General features: G+C 52.3%; 1 protein-coding gene across 1 annotated transcript in view; it reads right to left on the reverse strand.

Annotated features, from left to right (window-relative positions):
- LOC132584579 (chloride channel protein ClC-Kb-like) overlaps positions 1–13,458 on the reverse strand; it is a 36,845-nt gene extending 23,387 nt beyond the window's left edge. Inside the window, exons 1-11 of the mRNA XM_060256482.1 lie at positions 13,293–13,458; positions 12,842–12,970; positions 9,695–9,823; positions 9,392–9,531; positions 6,684–6,761; positions 6,482–6,560; positions 6,247–6,372; positions 5,478–5,562; positions 2,066–2,167; positions 1,485–1,569; positions 872–1,051 (exon numbers count right to left, since the gene is read on the reverse strand). Of these exons, the coding sequence (XP_060112465.1) occupies positions 872–1,051; positions 1,485–1,569; positions 2,066–2,167; positions 5,478–5,562; positions 6,247–6,372; positions 6,482–6,560; positions 6,684–6,761; positions 9,392–9,531; positions 9,695–9,823; positions 12,842–12,970; positions 13,293–13,458 (1,299 nt within the window). The remainder of the gene's footprint in view (positions 1–871; positions 1,052–1,484; positions 1,570–2,065; positions 2,168–5,477; positions 5,563–6,246; positions 6,373–6,481; positions 6,561–6,683; positions 6,762–9,391; positions 9,532–9,694; positions 9,824–12,841; positions 12,971–13,292) is intronic.
- Between the last annotated feature and the right edge of the window lie 6,756 nt (positions 13,459–20,214).

Genomic DNA, 20,214 nt, shown 5'->3' on the forward strand with positions numbered 1-20,214 from the left:
AATTTGCTTTACAGCCATTCTTTCTGAGCTAGGACAAAAATGTGTGAGCTGGAGCCTAAAAAAACTGAGCTAGCTCACACCAGGTTTTTTTTTTCTTTTAGCAGGAACACAGTTCTGGCTGGCGTGGTGTCAAGGGGGTGTGGCCTAATATGCAACTGAGTTCCCGCTGGGCTTTTCCTACCAAACGCCCTGCGTGAAACAGTGGTGCCGTCAGGGGGTGTGGCCTAATGTGCAAACGAGTTCCTGCTGGGCTTTTTCGACCAAAAAAGGCCTGGCTCACACAAACTCAGCTTAGAGAGAACACTGGTGGGTTGCCAAGTCCCATTCAAGAAATATCTGGGGACTTTGGGGGTGGAGCCAGGAGACATTGGGGGTGGAGCTAAGATCAAGCCTGTGACAAGCATCACGGAACTCCAAAGGGAGTTCTGGCTGTCACATTTAAAGGGACCGCACACCTTTTCAATGCCTTCCTTCCATAGGAAATAACGAAGGATAGGGGTACCTTCTTTGGGGGCTCATAGAATTACACCCCCTGGTCCAATCTTTTTGAAACTTAGGGAGTATTTTGGGGAGAGCCAATGGATGCTATGCTGAAAACCTGGTACCTCTACCATAAAAAATCAGGGCCCGCAGAGCCCCAGATACCCACGGATCAATTCTCCATTATTTCCTATGGGAATAAATCTCCATAGGGAATAATAGAGTTCCCAGCAGACATTTCCTTCCCCTCCCCCCGCTTTCTGATGGCCCTGAAGTGGGGGGAGGGCCTCCAAACCAGGGGTGCTGCCTGTGCCAGAGGAATGGGGCTGTGTGTGCACGGCCCTCCCCACCCCACCCCCCAGAGCACATGCGAGTGGGGGGGGGGACACACCTTAGCCACGATAAAGAGGAACAGCATCTCCAGGGCGGAGAGGTCTGGGTGGGTCCACTGAAGCCACGTGGTGTCGTGGGTCAGGTTGAGGGGCCGGTGGGTGGCGTTGCCCCGGAAGGGGTCTTCCAGCCCCCAGGTCATGTTGTTGAAAAAGGTCTCCAGGAGCTCCTTCATGGAAAGCTGGGAGAGAGGAGAGGTCAGGAAGTTCCTTGGCCCAGCCAGGAAGGGAACTGGGCAGGGGTGAAAACCATCCGGAAGCCTCCCCTTCCGCCTTGGAGAAGTTCTTCCCAAAAGCCCCAGAGGGGCTGGGCTTGCTCCTGTGTGCACTCTGCACATGCCCAGGGGCCCTTGGTTTTCACACCTCTTCCTCTCTGGAATCCAACGGAGGAAGAACAAAGCACCTCCTCTACCTGCCCGAATGTGAGACAATGGCCTTCCCCCCACACAAAAAAATCTTAAGATTAGATGTGTACAGAGAAGTAGTCATGGGGGAGAATGGGGCTCTTTCTACACATTTTAATTGTGGGAGGCCAGAAGGGAGGCCTCTTTTCCAATGCTGTGTGTGTGCTGGAGGGGGGACCTTCCCGCCCTACTGGGGTGGGGTCTCTCTTACCCTGGCACCAATATATTGCCCCATTGCATGGGGGAATGTGAGGCTTGCCAGAAGAAGCGATACAAGTCCAGCGTACAGGATTCTGCTGTGGAGGGAACAGATGTGGGGTGGGGCAGTTGCAGGATTAGCTCAGGAGTCTTACAAGCCCCCGCCCTTCCTCTGACCTCACTGCAAAACAGCTGATAACAGCCCTTTGGATGGGGGGGGGGCAAAGCCTTCTTGCCCCCTTTCGTTTCTAACTGCTGCATATTTTTTAGCTGTGTTCACAACAGGGGTCCCCAGTGGGGCATCCACAGGCACCCCATGGCACACAAGGGCACTTTTCCTGGCCTCTGCCAAAGGTTTTTAGAAAGTGGGTGGGGCAGGTGGGGCTTTTGCCCAGGAAGGTTTCTGATTGGCCACTGGAGATTTGATCGGCAGCAGCCATTTTGTGGCCATGCCCAGCACCCTCTGTCAGAATTCCAAAGGTGCCCACAGGCTCAAAAAGGTTGGGGGCTCCCCCCACCCCCGCTCAGGATCAGACTTCCCCCCCCCACACACACACACACACCAGCACAAAGGAGACCAAAGGTGGCGCTTACTTGTTCTTCATGAACTGGTTGATTTTGGGTGTGTTCTGGAAAATCATCAGCATGTTTCGGTGGCAGAAGAGATAGATGCAACAGAGGATTCCGCAAAGGCCTCTGCAAGATAAGAACATAAGAGAAGCCATACTGGATCAGGCCAATGGCCCATCCAGTCCAACACTCTGTGTCACATAAGAACATAAGAGGAGCCATGTTGGATCAGGCCAGTGGCCCATCCAGTCCGACACTCTGTGTCACATAAGAACAGAAGAGAAGCCATGTTGGATCAGGCCAATGGCTCATCCAGTCCAACACTCTGTGTCACATAAGAACATAAGAGAAGCCATGTTGGATCAGGCTAATGGCCCATCCAGTCCAACACTCTGTGTCACATAAGAACATAAGAGAAGCCTGTTGGATCAGGCCAGTGGCCCATCCAGTCCGACACTCTGTGTCACATAAGAACAGAAGAGAAGCCATGTTGGATCAGGCCAATGGCTCATCCAGATACACACACACACACACACACACACACACACACACACACTGTGGCTAATAGCCACTGATGGACCTCTGCTCCATATTTTTATCCAATCCTCTCTTGAAGCTGGCTATGTTTGTAGCCGCCACCAACTCCTGTGGCAGTGAATTCACCCTTTGGGTGAAGAAGTACTTCCTTCTTTCTGTTTTAACCTGACTGCTCAGCAATTTCATTGAATGCCCACGAGTTCTTGTTTTGTGAGAAAGGGAGAAAAGGACTTCTTTCCCTACTTTCTCCATCCCATGCATAATCTTGTAAACCTCTATCATGTCACCCCGCAGTCGACGTTTCTCCAAGCTAAAGAGCCCCAAGCGTTTTAACCTTTCTTCATAGGGAAGGTGTTCCAGCCCTTTAATCATTCTAGTTGCCCTTTTCTGAACTTTCTCCAATGCTATAATATCCTTTTTGAGGTGCGGCGACCAGAACTGCACACAGTACTGAGACCGCACCATCGATTTATACAGGGGCACTATGATACTGGCTAATTTGTTTTCAATTCCCTTTCTAATAATTCCCAGCATGACGTTGGCCTTTTTTATTGCAATCGCACACTGCCTTGACATTTTCAGTGAGTTAGATGTGGGATTCCCAGAAATATGGAAGCCACAGAATGGGGGGGAAACCAGAAATGTTGGAAAAATTGAAATACATGCAGTATGTAGTTTCCTCTCATGTTTAAACTTATTTCGCTGTTCTTACTCAATATTTATCAATAGCATACAGAAATTGCACTATTTTGCGTATCTATGGAATTTAGAAATAAAGATGCTTTAATTTTTCATTAGCATAGATTGCAAAAATATCCTCTGCTTGAGAGAGTGGCCAAGTGCAGCCCACTCCCCACCTCCACCCCGGCACACGCCCTTCTATTGTTGCCCTCCGGAAGCATGGGGCAAGATAATCGTTGAAATTAGGAAACAAATGTTGTCATCGACAAAAGGAACTGTGTAATTTGGACAGAAATGTTCTCATACAGTCACAAGAAGCAGAGCTATCAACATACCTAGATCTCAGCTGAAATTTTACAGCAATGAAAACACCATGCTCTTTAATAGTGCATTATCAAACACATGGTACCATATTCATAGCAGCCAAAATTATTTAAATAATATATCCTTGGAAATGTTGTACTGCAGTAAACACAGGAATTATCATTACCAGATGCCAAAAATGGTCTTACGCTCTCTGTTTTGAGCGAGTAAAACCTTGTAAAACCATTTCAGCCACGGCAAAAGTGCTCCCCAGTAGAGAGCCTGTTTGGGATAGTGGTTAAGTGTGCAGACTCTTATCTGGGAGAACCGGGTTTGATTCCCCACTCCTCCACTTGCACCTGCTGGAATGGCCTTGCGTCAGCCAGAGCTCTGGCAGAGGTTGTCCTTGAAAGGGCAGCTCCTGTGAGAGCTCTCTCAGCCCCACCCACCTCACAGGGTGTCTGTTGTGGGGGAGGAAGGGAAGGGAGATTGTAGGCCACTCTGAGACTCTGTCCTTGAAAGGGCAGCTGCTGTGAGAGCCCTCTCAGCCCCACCCACCTCACAGGGTGTCTGTTGTGGGGGAGGAAGGGAAAGGAGAGTGTAGGCTGCTCTGAGACTCTGTCCTTGAAAGGGCAGCTGCTGGGAGAGCCCCACCCACTACACAGGGCGTCTGTTGTGGGGGAGGAAGGGAAAGGAGATTGTAGGCTGCTCTGAGACTCTGTCCTTGAAAGAGCAGCTACTGTGAGAGCTCTCTCAGCCCCTCCCACCTCACAGGGTGTCTGTTGCGGGAGGAGAAGATATAGGAGATTGTAAGCCGCTCTGAGTCTCTGATTCAGAGAGAATGGCGGGGTATAAATCTGCAGTCTTCTTCTTCTTCCCCGTATTTCCCAGTTCTTCCACAGGGCTAGGTCTAAGCTGTCTGGCACTCTAGGTAAGGCTACCTTCTGCCCCCCCCCCCGCCCCCCGGCACTGATAATATCACAGAATCACATGGGTTGCTCAATTTGGCACCCCCAGAAGGCTGGCGCCCTAGGCAACCACCTAGTTGGTCTAGCGGAAGGGCCAGCCCTGTTTTTCCAACAGAAAATCTAGGGGGGGGGGAATGTCCTTAGAAAAGAAGGGGGAAGTTCTCTTTCTCAGAGGGACAGACAGACAGAGACAGAAATCAGGACCAAAGGAAGGAACGCCCCGTCTGGCTGCCCATCTCAAGAAGGACCCTGCAGGCTGGAGGTCCAGGCAGAGGGCTGGAGAGGCTGTGTGACCCCTCCCAGTGAAGCCCCCCCAGAAAAGCAACCGAACCAATCCGGAGTCCAGCAGCACCAGAAAGACAAACAAACAAAAGAAAGACAAACACCCCAGACCTGGCTGCCCTAAGTGCCCCCTCATTAGGCCTGATTGAGACCCCCTGCAGAAAGGGGTGGGTCTTTGTGGACTCCCACGGACTGTTGCTGCCACGGGGCCATGTGGGCCTCTGGAAGCTGCACAGTAAAGGGGGATTCTTTACTGGGGGCATGTGGTGTGGGGTGAGCTACAGATCTGGGGAGGGCAGTCAGAACTTTGGGGAGTGACTGAAGACACAGAGCTGCTTTTTACTGGATCAGACTTTTGGTCCAAGCCAGTGTCGTCTGGACTGACTGAGACTTCAGGGTCCAAGGCAGAGGTCTCTCCTATCCCCTCCTGCCTGAAGCTTTTAACTGGAGATGCTGCAGGGGGCTGAACTGGGGACCTTCCTCATGCCAAGCAGAGGCTCCCCCACTGAGCTACGGCCCCTCCCATAGGGGGCATTTGGGATTTTAGGCCGCCCCATTGTGCCACTTCCAGCAGGAGGGGAGGGGAGAGTTTCCTGATAACTGGCCCCTCCTGTCCTCCCAAGCCCAGGCGGGTGAGCCACAGCCAAAACCAAAGGCAGACTCACCCCAGGATTGCGTAGGACAGCAGCTCCGGCAGGTCGTAGGGGAACTCCACGCGCCAGCTGGTCCGGAAGAGGACAGCCACCGTCTCTGGAGAAGGAGGAGGCAGAGCAAATCAGCAGGGGGGCTGTGGGGTGCAGCAGAACCCTATTCCGGGCCGGCAACGCAGCTGGGGAAAGGCAACTAAATGGAGCAGGGGCAACTCCGGAGTAGGCCTAAGGGTCTGTCACACATGTGTGCTTCCACTTTAGCCATCATCTGCAGGTGGATTTTGCCCTTCCACGCAGTAAAATCCAATTGCGATGGACGCTGAAAGGGGATTGGAAGGGCATTATAAATCAGCATGTGTGGAAGTGTCCTTAGCAGCGTTCCCTCTGAGTTAGTGTGAGTTTTTTAGCCTCCAGCTCCCATATTTTCCTCTTGACTCAGGAAGGATGACCCCAGAGCAAGCTAATTGATGCAGTAGCCAAATCACTCATTCCAGCTTTAATGCCAAAGTAGAATTTTTGCTCAGAAGCCTCCACATCTTCGAGGGAGCACTGGTCCTCAGATGTGTCTTCCGGAAGAACCAGAGACGTGGGAGGTGGCAGAAGGGGGTTCTGCAAACAGGATCACCCTCCCACAAGCTCTCCCTGAGGTGCTAGATCTCCTTCATTCTGTCCAAAAAGGGGAGGCGACGTGGAGGGAGACTGAATGTCCCGCAACGGTTCATGGCCCAGGATCCCGGCCAGAAAGGAAGAGGCCCCCCTGACACCCCCCGTGCTCCATACTCACCTCTGGTGTTGTTGACCATTGCTAGCAAGCGGAAGGTAAGGGCTGCGCATGTCGCGGCAAAGAACCCACGCCAGTAATGGCGCACGGCAAAGTGGGTTCCTGTGACCTCCACGCCAAAGAGGACCCCTGTGGGACAGGAAGCCACTGGTCACGGAGGCACAACAGAGGCGGGGGAGGCAACCACCCCTCCAACAGGCCTCAACCCACCCGGGCTTTTCAACAGGAGCCCTGTTACCTCCGACAGGAGCCACGAAACAGCAAGCCACGCCCACGGCGGCCCCCGCAATCAGCAGCTCGTACTTCCGCGAGGGGTTCTGCAACGGAGCACAGAGGGTGCGTGCGAGTGAGATGCGCGGCTGTGCACAACCGCAGCAAACAGGGCAGGGTGCCCCTGACGAAGGGTCTGGGCTGCAGGGCTTTTGGGGGGAACCACTCACCTCAGTGGAGCCTGCGTACCACACCATGACTCTGCCCAGTAGCGTGGCCAGGATCGTGGCCATGTGCACAAAGGGTCCCTGCAGGGAGGGAGGGAGGGAGAGATGGGTGACGCCATTACAGAAATCTCACAAATCTCACAACCAAGTGTGCAGCTCCCTGGTAGGAGGACAACCCACACAGGCCTGCTACACAGTGCCTGAACTTGAGTTGGCAACAGCTGCAGGGGGCGGGAGGCGGGGGGGGGGGGGTCTGGAGATCTCTTGAAACTTGACATTGCATCTGATCTCCAGTGTTCCCTCTAAGCTGAGTTAGTGTGAGCTAGCTCACAGATTTTTAGCCTCCAGCTCACACATTTTTGTCTTCGCTCAAGAAAAATAGCCCCAGAGCACAATAATTTTTGTAGCAGCTCACAACTTGAATGCCAGTAGGGAGGGACGGTGGCTCAGTGGTAGAGCATCTGCTTGGGAAGCAGGAGGTCCCAGGTTCAATCCCCGGCATCTCCAACTCAAAAGGGTCCAGGCAAATAGGCGTGAAAAACCTCAGCTGGAGACCCTGGAGAGCTGCTGCCAGTCTGAGGAGACAAGACTGACTTTGAGGGACCCGAGGGGGGTCTGATTCAGTAGAAGGCAGCTTCAGATGTTCAGTAGCTCACAAGGCAGAATTTTTGCTCATAAGACTCTGCAGCTTAGAGGGAACCAGGGGTCGCTTTGTAGAAAAATAGGTGGTGGAGCTCATCCAGGGATTGTTATGCAGCTGCACCTACTATTCCATGGACAAGGTGGGAAGGAAGAGGTGGAACTCTCAGAAAGGTTCAGGAGCTGCGCTCATGTGAGCTCCGGCCTTGAAGGAACATTGCAGTGATCTTCACACTACATAACTCAGTTTTCCTGGAGAAAAGAGCTGCTTGAGAGTATGAACTCTGTAGTCTTGCCAGTCCCCAAACCTGCCCTGCCCGCGCTCCATTCCTAACATCACCAGGAATCTCCCATCCTGGAGTTGGTGATGCTACAACATAACCTTCGATAACCTCTCAGCAGAACACACAAGGAATGCAGGTGTAGCCAAGGTGTTGCCGCTTGCGTGGGCTCAACAGAGTTCGGGAGAAGCCGGCTGCCCCTCTTTTGAGGTTTACCCCGACCAACTAGTTTAGGCAACCTCTCACCAGCCAGGAAAGGCTCACACCAGCTTGGATGGGATCTCTTGACCATATCCTGTTTTCCTTGGTGATTCTCCACTGCAATGCAACACACCCATATCGTGGATCACGGGGCCTTCCGGCCTTTTGCAATCACTTTTCCTTACCTCACCCTGTTGCGTGTAAACACACACGTGCCTACCAACAACACTTTGCACATCGGACAACAGTCCCCATGCTCCAATTTCCCTTGTAGTGCCTTGTCAGGTAACTCAACCCACCCCCCACCCCCAATTCTGCACCCCTTTTCATCAGCCCTGCTCACAACAGCTGAAGCTACACACGTGGTTGACACAAAGCAACAGCCATCAAAAGGCTTGCTGGGCAACCCGCCCCCCCCTTTCTAAAAGCACCAAGAAAAGTGTTGGCAAATGCCACAGGCGTTCCCAGGCACCACAACCGGGGAGCCCATCTGAGGGTTTCTTGGGAAGACAGAAAAGTTGAAAAATGTGGTCTAGACACCATCCTTCATATGCGTAGGCACCAGAAGAGAGGACGTGTCACAGGAAATGCGTGTTCTTCCCTCCCTGTGTGCAGTTCTGGTCACTGCACCTCAAAAAGGATATTATAGCATTGGAAAAAGTGCAGAAAAGGGCAACTGGAATGATTAAAGGTTCAGAACACTTTCCCTATAAAGAAAGGTTAAAACGCTTGGAGCTCTTTAGCTGGGAGAAATGTCGACTGCGGGGTGACATGAGAGAGGTTGACAAGATGATGCATGGGATGGAGAAAGTAGGGAAAGAAGTCCTTTTCTCCCTTTCTCACAACACAAGAACTCGTGGGCATTCAATGAAATTGCTGAGCAGACAGGTTAAAACGGATAAAAGGAAGTCCTTCTTCACCCAAAGGGTGATTAACACGTGGAATTCACTGCCACAGGAGGTGGTGGCGGCTACAAGCATAGCCAGCTTTAAGAGGTGATTAGATAAAAATATGGAGCAGAGGTAAATCAGTGACTATTAGCCAAAGTATATATATATGTGCGTGTGTGGGTGGGTGGGTGTACACACACACGTATATTGGCCACTGTGTGACACAGAGTGTTGGACTGGATGGCCATTGTCCTGATCCAACATGGCTTCTCTTATGTTCTTATGTGACACAGAGTGTTGGACTGGATGGGCTATTGGCCTGATCCAACATGGCTTCTGTTATGTTCTTATGTTCTCCCCAAACACGGCTCCTCCGCACAATCACGTAAATAAATGACCAGGATTTCCAGAATGCAACCAGCCCTCCACTCCCTCAAACAGCTTTGTACACACGGCCCACAGTTAAAGGAAACCAAACAAACCACTATGGTTTCTAGTCCACATGACAGCAATTCATAAAAGGCTCTTGTAACTTAACTGAACCTCTGCTCAGCATTCAACAAACCACCACCGTGCCTCATGGCAAGCCTGCCTGCGTCCCCCCCCCCCCCAGGCCCCAATCCCTCTCACACAAACACACACCCAACCTCTCTCCCCGCCACCCTTCAGACACCTCCCGGCCCCCCTGAGCCCCACTTACCACTTTCCCAAGGAAGATCGTGCTTCCACCTGCTAAAGTGCAAATTATCCCCAACAGCTTGGCCACAAAGGTACGCAAGGTGAAGAACTCGTGGAGCACAACCCCTCGGAGGGCCACCTTCAGCTCAGGAATCCCGGAGCCTGCGAGGAGGAAGGAGTTCTGCTAACCTCTCGGGGACCGCCTCTGGCACAGGAGTGCCCCTTCAGCTTCCAGTGGTGCTTCCCGGGCAGCACCAACCGCCCTCAGAAGGCAGGGGGACCTGGGACCCCTTCCCCCCACAACCCCCACCCAAGGGGGACTCACCTGCAGCTGGGGCCGAGATGTATTTGGCAGCAGCGGCTGAGGCCGCCATCAAAGCCACGTGGTATAAAGTCCAGGAGAAATACTGGAGGTGGCGGTAGCCCTCCAGCTCATCGTAAGCCCACAGGTTGACTATGGAGGCATGAGGGGGGAGGCAAGAAAGACAGGAGAGAATCATGATGCCAGTTCACGCCTTGGCTTACATGCAGATCATATCTATGCGCCACCTCAGAGAGCCAGTTCGGTGTAGTGGTGAAGTGTGCAGATTCCCCACTCCTCCACTTGCAGCTGCTGGAATGGCCTTGGGTCAGCCAGAGCTCTCTTGTCTGGGAGAACCGGGTCTGATTCCCCACTCCTCCACTTGCACCTGCTGGAATGGCCTTGGGTCAGCCAGAGCTCTCTTATCTGGGAGAACCGGGTCTGATTCCCCACTCCTCCACTTGCAGCTGCTGGGATGGCCTTGGGTCAGCCAGTTTGGTGTAGTGGTTAAGTGTGTGGATTCTTATCTTGGGGAACCGGGTTTGATTCCCCCCTCCTCCACTTGCACCTGCTGGAATGGCCTTGGGTCAGCCACAGCTCTCTTATCTGGGAGAACCGGGTCTGATTCCCCACTCCTCCACTTGCAGCTGCTGGGATGGCCTTGGGTCAGCCAGAGCTCTCGCAGGAGTTGTCTTTGAAAGGAAATAATGCCATTTCAACCCACTTCTGGGACCGTTTGCAAGTGGCTTTTGCCATTTCACACTGTAAATTCCAGTCACAAGGTGAAGAAGAAGAAGAATTGCAGATTTATACCCCGCCCTTCTCCCTGAATCAGAGTCTCAGAGCAGCTCACAATCTCCTATATCTTCCCGCCCCACAACAGACACCATGTGAGGTGGGTGGGGCTGAGAGGGCTCTCACAGCAGCTGCCCTTTCAAGGACAACCGCTGCCAGAGCTATGGCTGACCCAAGGCCATTCCAGCAGGTGCAAGTGGAGGAGTGGGGAATCAAACCTGGTTCTCCCAGATACGAAGAAGAACACTGCAGATTTATACCCCACCCTTCTCTCTGAATCAGAGACTCAGAGCGGCTAACAATCTCCCATGTCTTCTCCCCCCACAACGGACACCCTGTGAGGTGGGTGGGGCTGAGAGAGCTCTGCCAAAAGGTGCCCTTTCAAGGAGAACTCCTAGGAGAGCTCGGGCTAACCCAAGGCCATTCCAGCAGGTGCGAGTGGAGGAGTGGGGAATCAAACCCGGTTCTCCCAGATAAGAGAGCTCTGGCTGACCCAAGGCCATTCCAGCAGGTGCAAGTGGAGGAGGGGGGAATCAAACCCGGTTCCCCAAGATAAGAGTCCACACACTTAACCACTACACCAAACTGGCTCACAAAGTGCATTGAAAGTGTGTTATTTACAGTGCTGGATTAAACCCCGTGGAGGCCCCTAGGCAGTCAAAATCTTGGGGGGACCCTCCCAAATTATCTCAGAGTTGGAGCACCAACCCCACCACCCACAGCCCTAGCTGCAGCCTGCTGGCACCTTCTTAAAAGCCCCTCTGACAGAGCTGCAGGGGAGAGGCAGAGAGAGGCAAACTTGGTGACGATGCCAGCAGCAACCACACCAGGCAAGTCGGGCAAAGAGCAGCTCGGTTGCTGACTGCGTGTGCAGGCGGGGAAGGGCTGCAAGCAAGGGGGGGGATGATGGGGAGCAGGCTCAGGGCCCCTAAAGACATGGGGGGCCCATAGGCCAGTACCTACTTGGCCTAATTGTTAATCCGGCCCTGGTTATTTAATGTGTCTGAAAGCACCTTTAACCCAGGCTCCAGTCCCTGCACAGGCTGGGGGTGGGGGGCAGGGGAAATCATGCCCCACAGAAACCTTAAGAACATAAGAGAATCCCTGTTGGATCAGGCCAGTGGCCCCTCCAGTCCAACACTCTGTGTCACATAAGAACATAAGAGGAGCCATGTTGGATCAGGCCAATGGCCCCTGCAGTCCAACACTCTGTGTCACATAAAAACATAAGAGAAGCCCTGCTGGATCAGGCCAATGGCCCCTCCAGTCCAACACTCTGTGTCACATAAGAACATAAGAGAAGCCCTGTTGGATCAGGCCAGTGGCCCTTCCAGTCCAACACTCTGTGTCACATAAGAACATAAGAGAAGCCCTGTTGGATCAGGCCAGTGGCCCTTCCAGTCCAACACTCTGTGTCACATAAAAACATAAGAGAAGCCATGTTGGATCAGGCCAATGGCACCTCCAGTCCAACACTCTGTGTCACATAAAAACATAAGAGAAGCCCTGTTGGATCAGGCCAGTGGCCCTTCCAGTCCAACACTCTGTGTCACATAAAAACATAAGAGAAGCCCTGTTGGATCAGGCCAGTGGCCCTTCCAGTCCAACACTCTGTGTCACATAAAAACATAAGAGAAGCCCTGTTGGATCAGGCCAATGGCCCCTCCAGTCCAACACTCTGTGTCACATAAGAGAAGCCCTGTTGGATCAGGCCAATGGTCCACCCAGCACAACACTCTGTGTCACACAGTGGCCAAAAAACGCAGGTGCCATCAGGAGGTCCACCAGTGGGGCCAGGACACTAGAAGCCCTCCCACTGTTGCCCTCCAAGCACTAAGAATACAGTGGCCAATACACACACACACACACACACACACACACATATATATATATACACATACTGTGGCTAATAGTCACTGATGGACCTCTGCTCCATATTTTTATCCAATCCCCTCTTGAAGCTGGCTATGCTTGTAGCCACCCCCACCTCCTGTGGCAGTGAAATCCACATGTTAATCACCCTTTTGGTGAAGAAGTTCTTCCTTTTATCCGTTCTAACCCGACTGCTCAGCAATTTCATTGAATGCCCATGAGTTCTTGTATTGTGAGAAAGGGAGAAAAGGACTTCTTTCTCTACTTTCTCCATCCCATGCATTATCTTGTAAACCTCTATCATGTCACCCCGCAGTCGACGTTTCTCCAAGCTAAAGAGCCCCAAGCGTTTCAACCTTTCTTTATAGGGAAAGTGTTCCAAAACTTTAATCATTCTACTTGCCCTTTTCTGCACTTTTCCCAATGCTATAATATCTGTTTTTAACCTTCCTCAGACATTCAGCCCACCGGAGAGCTCTGCGTGGGGGACAGGAGCAAACTCACATCGCTGGAACTTGGAGATGATCACGTCCAGGCCAAAGCTGATGGTTGCCATGGAGATGCCAAGGAGGAAGAGGAAGAGCCAGTCTTCGCCAAGCTTGAGGCTCTGGGCCCGGATGTAGAGGCCCAGGGCTGCAAAGAAAGAGGCTCCTCAACACCCCCACAGACAGCCCACCCCCCGCCAAGGATCCCTCTCTCGCACCCAACACCATCCCCTGTCCAGAGCTGCAGCCCTCCCTCCCCCCAAGTCTGCCCTCCAGTCGAGAGCTGCCAACCTCCAGGTGGGGCCTGGAGACCTTCCAGAATGGCACCTCATCTCCAGCTCACAGAGGTCAGCTCCCCTGGAGAAAAAGGGATGCTTTGGAGGGGGGGCTCTAGGGCACCCTGCCCTCCGAATAGCCTATGCCCCAAACCTCCAGGAACCTCCCAACCTGGAATTGGCAACCTCACTTACGTCTCAGGTCACGCAGCAGCACCTTGGCCCAGTGCCACTTCTGGGGCTCAGGCTCCCGGAAGAGCTTGCCGAAGGATTCCTCCAGGAGTCTCTTCTGGGCCTGGCTCCCAGGGGCCACGCTGTGGGGCTCCCCCTCCCTGGGTCTCCGCCGGCCGCACCATGCCATGACTCCGGAGGGAGGAGGAGGAGAAGGAGGTTTTGCTGCCCTGCTTATATCTCCCCAGGCAGGCGGGCAGGTGGGGAGGGGAGGCTGCTGGAAGCCACCTGAAGGCCAGAGAGGCCGGTCTCAGCTGGATGGGGGCAGGAAGGGCCCGGCAAAGGGCAGGCGGAGACAGGGGAGGGTGGAGGGGCAGGAGAAGCCAAGAGGAGAAGGCAGGCAGGGCCCTGAGACCCAGAGAGGAAGCACAGCCCTCCCCCTTCCAAAACAAAGGCCACGGGTGGGGCTAAGCCCAGCTCCTTGGGGCAGGGACCCACCTTCTCCTTGCCGCTCCAAAACAGCCGAGGGTGGCCAAGCAGGCCTGGCCGAAGGTGAGCCCCTGCAAGGTGGGCCAGTCACCCCCCCCCCCCCCACAGGTGGACTAGTTTGCTGCTGCTGCTGCTCTTGGTGGGCAGGCAGGGGCCCTGAGGCTGCCAGCAAGCAAGCCTGGAGGGAAACTGTCTGCCTCCGGAAGAGCCAGTGTGGTGCAGTGGTTGGTGTCGGCCTCGGAAGCCCCCCCCTCGTGCCCTGGAAGCTCAGTGGGTGACCATGGGGGGCCCAGTCACCCCCTCACAGGGTGGTTGTGAGGTTAATGCAGAGGAGCCCCTTGGGGTCTCCATCGGGGAGAAAGGCAGGACATAAAGAAAGTAAAATAAAACAATTAAAAAATAAAATATGAAACAGAACCAATGGGAACAAGCCACTGAAGCCTTTCACTGTGTGGAGATCAAAGAAAAGCTCCCAAAACTTCCACTATTGGGCCAGGCCCTCTGGATCTCCAGGCAGTTGGCAACCCCAGGTGCTCCACCTGGGCAGAGAGGGCGGACTCCGGGCGGGCGTCCCAGCAGCCTTTAACCTGCAAAGTGCCAAAAGATTAGCTGCTTGGGCAGCAAAGTCAGCAGCACCTGCCCCTCAAAGTTTCCGTGGAAATTGTCCAAAAAAAAAAAAACCCCCACAACACACACGTACACACCCAGCAGAAGGAATGCTCTCTCTGCCTTCTCACTCTGGCCTGTGATTTTCCATCCCAAAGGGGACAAGGGGAGGCGGAGGGGCAGGAGGACGACACGGGGCGGGGGCGGAGGAAGGCAAATGGCAGGATTCCTATCCATGAAGCGCTTGTAGGGTTGTGGGGGGGGGGCTGATGCAGGAGTGGGGCACCCTCCCAGCAGCGCTTGACCTCGACTGGGGTCCAGCCTGAGTCCTCTGGGCATTGTCCAAGGTTCCGGCCTTCTCTTTTGCACCCTCTCCTGCACCTGAGGAATTACACAACTTTTAAGGATGACGATGATGACACGGAGGTTGCTAAAGGTTTCCTATTCCTTGGGTCAATCATCAACCAAAAGGGATTCCGGGGATCGCCGTCTTGGTTCGAAGCAGCAGAGCAAAGTGTGAGTCAGGTCAAGCTCCTTTAAGACCAACGAAGTTCTATTCTGGTTGTCAGTTTTCAGGCGCAACTCAAAGTCCGAGTCCAGGGGCACTTTCAAGACTAATAAAATTTTATTCTGGGGATAAGTTTTCATGGTAGAGACATCGCCCTGCCAACAGAAGTCCGTATAGTCAAAGTGATGGTATTCCCAGTAGTAATGTGTGGCTGTGAGAGCTGGACCACCACAAGGAACGCCGAGCGCAGAAGAACAGAAGTTTTTGAGCTGTGGTGCGGAGAAGACTCTTGAGACTCCCTTAGACTGCAAGAAGGTCCAATCAGTCCTAAGGGAAATCAACCCAGACTGTTCCCTGGAAGGTCAGATGCTGAAGCTGAAGCTCAAATAATTTGGTCACTAAATGAGAAGGGAGCACTCCCTGGAGAAGACTCTTGAGAGTCCCTTGGACTGCAAGAAGATCCAACCAGTCAGTCCTAAGGGAAATCAACCCAGACTGTTCCTTGGAAGGTCAGATGCTGAAGCTGAAGCTCAAAGACTTTGGCCACCCAATGAGAAGGGAGCACTCCCTGGAGAAGACGCTTGAGAGTCCCTTGGACTGCAAGAAGATCCAATCAGTCAGTCCTAAGGGAAATCAACCCAGACTGTTCCTTGGAAGGTCAGATGCTGAAGCTGAAGCTCAAAGACTTTGGCCACCCAATGAGAAGGGAGCACTCCCTGGAGAAGACCCTGATGCTGGTAAAGACAGAAGGCAAAAGAGGAAGGGGACAGCAAAAGATGAGATGGCTGGACAGTGTTACTGATGTAACAAACAAGGATTTGAGCAGACTTCGGAGGATGGTGGAAGACAGGAGGGCCTGGTGTGACTTGGTCCCTGAGGGTTGCAGAGTCAGACTCGACTGTGTGGTTGAAGAACAACAAAGTTTTCATGTGCTTATACCCAAAATAAAACTTTGTCAGTCTTAAAGACGCCCCTGGACTCACACTTTAATAATAATACGTAATACATTTTATTTTGTTCAACCAAAAGGGAGACTGAAGCCAAAAAACCAGAAGGTGCCTTGGAAGGAGCTAGGAGAGATTCGTGTCAGGATGTGGTCACTGCAGAGCAAGAGACAATTCCTACCACAGTGTTGCCTGCTATTATGGGTGGGTGTGAAAGTCTAAGAGGGAAGACAACGGGCAGGGAAAAGGCCAATCCATTTGACAGGTGGTGTCAGGAGAGTTTTATGGATCCTACGGCCTGCCCCAAACTGGGTTCTTGATGAAATCAAGTCTGACTGCTCCCTTGAAGCTAAAATAAAGAGTCACTGGAGAAGATAATCATGCTGGGAAAAGCAGGAGTCAGCAGAAAAAGGAAGTCCTTCTTCACCCAAAGAGTCATTGACATGTGGAATTCCCTGCTGCAGGAAACGGCAGTGGCTACAAGCATAGACAGCTTCAAGAAGGGACTGGATGAAGATACAGAACAGCCGTTTCATGAGCCACGAGGTCTAGATGGAACACTCTATCTAAGGCAGAGATGCCCTGTCTTCTTGGTGCTTCGGGGGCAAGAGTGAGAGGTCTTCAGGAGTTCTGGCCCCACTGATGGACCTCCTGATGGCACCTGGTTTTTTGGCCACTGTGTAACCCAGAGTGTTGGATTAGATGGGCCATTGGCGTGACCCAACATGACTTCTCTTATGTCTGGGGCAGTGACGCTCTGTATTCTTGGTGCTTGGGGGGGGCAATAGTGGGAGGGCTTCTAGTGTCCTGGCCCCACTGATGGACCTCCTGATCAGTGGTGGGATTCAAATAAATTAACAACAGGTTCTATGTCCTAATGACCATTTTAACTATATCAAAAGATATACCGAAAGGTAGTTTAATAATTCACGCATTAAATACTGCAATAAGAACAGTAAAAGAGGTAAAGACAACTAGATTATGTTTAAAGAAAGATTTATTGAAGATATTTCCATATTGGGAGTTCTGGCCCTCACATTTAAAGGGATGGCACACCTTTTCAATGCCTTCCTTTCATAGGAAATAATGAAGGATAAGGGCACCTTCTTTTGGGGCTCATAGAATTGGACCCCCTGGTCCAATCTTTTTGAAACTGGGAGGGTATTTTGGGGAGAGGCACTACCGTCCTCCACTGCGAAGACTGCCCATTTATACTCACTCTCTGTTTCCTATTACTCAGCCAGTTTTTGATCCACAAGCAGACCTGTCCTTTTACTCCATGACTCTCAAGCTTTCTAAGGAGCCTTTGATGAGGAACTTTATCAAAAGCTTTCTGGAAGTCAAGGTAAACAACATCTATTGGGTCCCCTTTGTCCACCCCCTCAAAGAACTGTAACAGGTTAGTGAGGCAAGATCTTCCCTTACAGAACCCACCCTGAGTCTTCCTCAATAACCCGTGTTCATCAATGTGCCTGCTCATTCTGTCCTTGATAATGGTTTCTAACAACTTTCCCGGTATTGAAGTCAGACTGACTGGCCTGTAATTTCCCGGAAATCCTCTGGAACCCTTTTTAAAGATGGGGGTGACATTTGCTACCTTCCAGTTTTCAGGAACGGAGGCAGATTTCAATGAAAGATTACATATTTTTGTCAGAAGATCAACAAGTTCAACTTTGAGTTCTTTCAGAACTCTCGGATGTATGCCATCCGGACCTGGTGACTTATTAGTTTTTAATTTGTCTATCAGTTGTAGGACCTCCTCTCTTGTCACCTCAATCTGACTCAGGTCTTTCAACACCCCTTCCAAAATTAGTGGTTCTGGAGCGGGCAAACACTTCTCGTCTTCCACACTGAAGGCAAAAATGCATTCAACTTCTCAGCCATTTCCCTACCCCTGATGTAGCCCATCTTTGTATTCAGGTACTCATGATGTTATACATGGTTTACTAGCCTTCCCCTTTAAATCTGCAGAACCTTGTGCAGTAGGTGGGGCTGACAGACACAGCACCATCCTTAGGAGATCTAACTCAGACTCTCACGCAGGTCTATGCAACTGGGCTGCATAGGGAAATGGCTTTAGGATTGCACTGATAGTGACTGATTGAAATCAACCTGTGAGTTTTGCAGGAATCTGACCTTAAGTCTTCCTAGCAAAGATACAAACTTTATAAAGGACACAAACACAAATACATTTCCTAAAAAACTTAAAACATGCTAAAAGCATTAGCACTTGTTGGTCTTAAAGGTGCTTTCTTTGTATTTCTCCAACGGGATCCAGGGAACTGGGCAAAGGAAGCTCTGGCTCTTTCCTTCCTTCCCCAGGGGACTGGGGGGGGGGGAGCCTCAGCAAATAGAAGGAAGAGAGGCTTCACTCAGTATCTCTGCTGTGCGATTGAGGGAGCCTGGCAAAGCAAGCTATTCCTCCTCCTTCCTCCCCAAGGGAGGAGCCTCAGCCAATGGAGAAAATAGAAGTTTTGCTCTGCAGTTCCTGTGCAATTGAGGGAGCCTTGAAAAGCAGGCTGTTATACAGAAAGGAGAAAGAAGGAAGCAGATGACAGTCAGTTGCTCAGGGGCCTGATAGGAGCCCTCTGAGGGCCTGATTCGGCCCCCAGGTCAGATATTTGACACCCTGGCTTTGCAGAACGAAGTGTCACTCTGGCAATGTGAGCTTAAAAGGCTGGCCTCCCTAAAAAAGCAGTGTGCCAACCAAAGCTGGTTATACAAGCTTAAGCAAACACGGATGGAGGACTCACATGTCCAGGCAGAGGGGTTTTTTACCATCACCTGAAAGCTACTACAGTTGGGGCACCCAAACGCATGCCACAGAACCCAACTGAACAGATCAACCGTTGGCTGGGGAAAAGCCCAGCTATCAAGCCTTGTTTTGCATACATGGCAACACGCTCCAATATTTATCTCTCTGCAAAAAGAAAAATCTGTCACCTAATTTGACTGCCATTTGCAAAAAAACCAAACAAGCCCGACGCCCCCACAAGCGTTTGCAGCCCACAGACCTTCGCCTACTCATCCTTCCAGGAATGAAAGTGGGCGGGGCTTCCTGACTCCGCGAGCGCGCACGAGCGAGCGGAGCCCTTCTTTGCCGAAGGGCATGCTGGGTCTGGTAGTCTTTTGAGCCTCCTGCCTGCTGCGCTACCGAGCGCAAGGACTACGAGTCCCAGAAGGCGCCGCAGTGGTTAGTTTGAGCTGCTTTTTCCTCGGCGCCTGGGTTTTAATCACACGTGGGAGTGGTGAAGCTGGAAGGGGCTGGAGGGAGTGAGACGCAATTCCTGGCAGGGCGCGCATCTAACTTGTTCGCTTGGGCTTTTTTGCAGTCTGGTGGGGAAAAGAAACTGGTGAGTTTTAGGCACTTAGAGGGGAAAGTCCCCGTTGATCCGAGGGTGCCCGACCAACAAACGGTTCTATAGAACCGATAGCGCATTAGGTAACGGTTCCATAGAAGTGGTGCGAACCTGCTGAATCCCACCACTGCTCCTGATGGCCCCTGGTTTTTTGGCCACTGTGTGACCCAGAGCGTTGGACTAGATGGGCCATTGGCGTGACCCAACATGACTTCTCTTATGTTATGTCTGGGGCAGTGACGCTCTGTATTCTTGGTGCTTGGGGGGGCAACAGTGGGAGGGCTTCTAGTGTCCTGGCCCACTGATGAACTGATGGCCCCTGGTTTATTTGGCCACTGCATGAACCAGAGTGTGGGTTTGGATGGGCCATTGGCCTGATCCATAGGGTTGCCAATCCACAGGTGGGGGCAGAGGATCCCCCGGTTTGGAGACCCTCCCCCCGCTTCAGGGTCGTCAGAAAGTGGGGGGGAGGGGAGGGAAATGTCTGCTGGGAACGCTGTTATTCCCTATGGAGATTTATTCATAGCAAATCATGGAGAATTGATCTGCGGGTATTTGGGGCTCTGGGGGGGTGTTTTTTGGGGTAGAGGCACCAAATGTTCAATGTTTATTTTATTTATTTATTTACTTGTAATTTATATCCCACCCTTCCCACCAGGTGGCTCAGGGCGGCATCTAGTGCCTCTCCCCAAAACACCCCCCAAGTTTCAAAACGATTGGACCAGGGGGTCCAATTCTATGAGCCCCCCAAAAAGGTGCCCCTACCCTTCATTATTTCCTACGGGAGGAAGGCATGGAAAAGGTGTGCCGTCCCTTTCAGTGTGAGGGCCAGCACTCCCTTTGGAGCTCAATGATGCTTGTCACAGCCTTGATCTTGGCTCCGCCCCTAATGTCTCCCGGCTCCACCCCCAAAGTCTCCTGGCTCCACCCCCAAAGCCCCCAGATATTTCTTGCATTGGACTTGGCAACCCTACTGATCCCCCACGACTTCTCTGAGGCTCTGCCTCCTTGGTGCTGGGGGGGCCCAGTGGGAGGGCTTC

The sequence above is a fragment of the Heteronotia binoei genome, chromosome 15 (assembly GCF_032191835.1).
Source record: "Heteronotia binoei isolate CCM8104 ecotype False Entrance Well chromosome 15, APGP_CSIRO_Hbin_v1, whole genome shotgun sequence".
In the NCBI taxonomy this organism is placed as follows: Eukaryota; Metazoa; Chordata; class Lepidosauria; order Squamata; family Gekkonidae; genus Heteronotia; species Heteronotia binoei.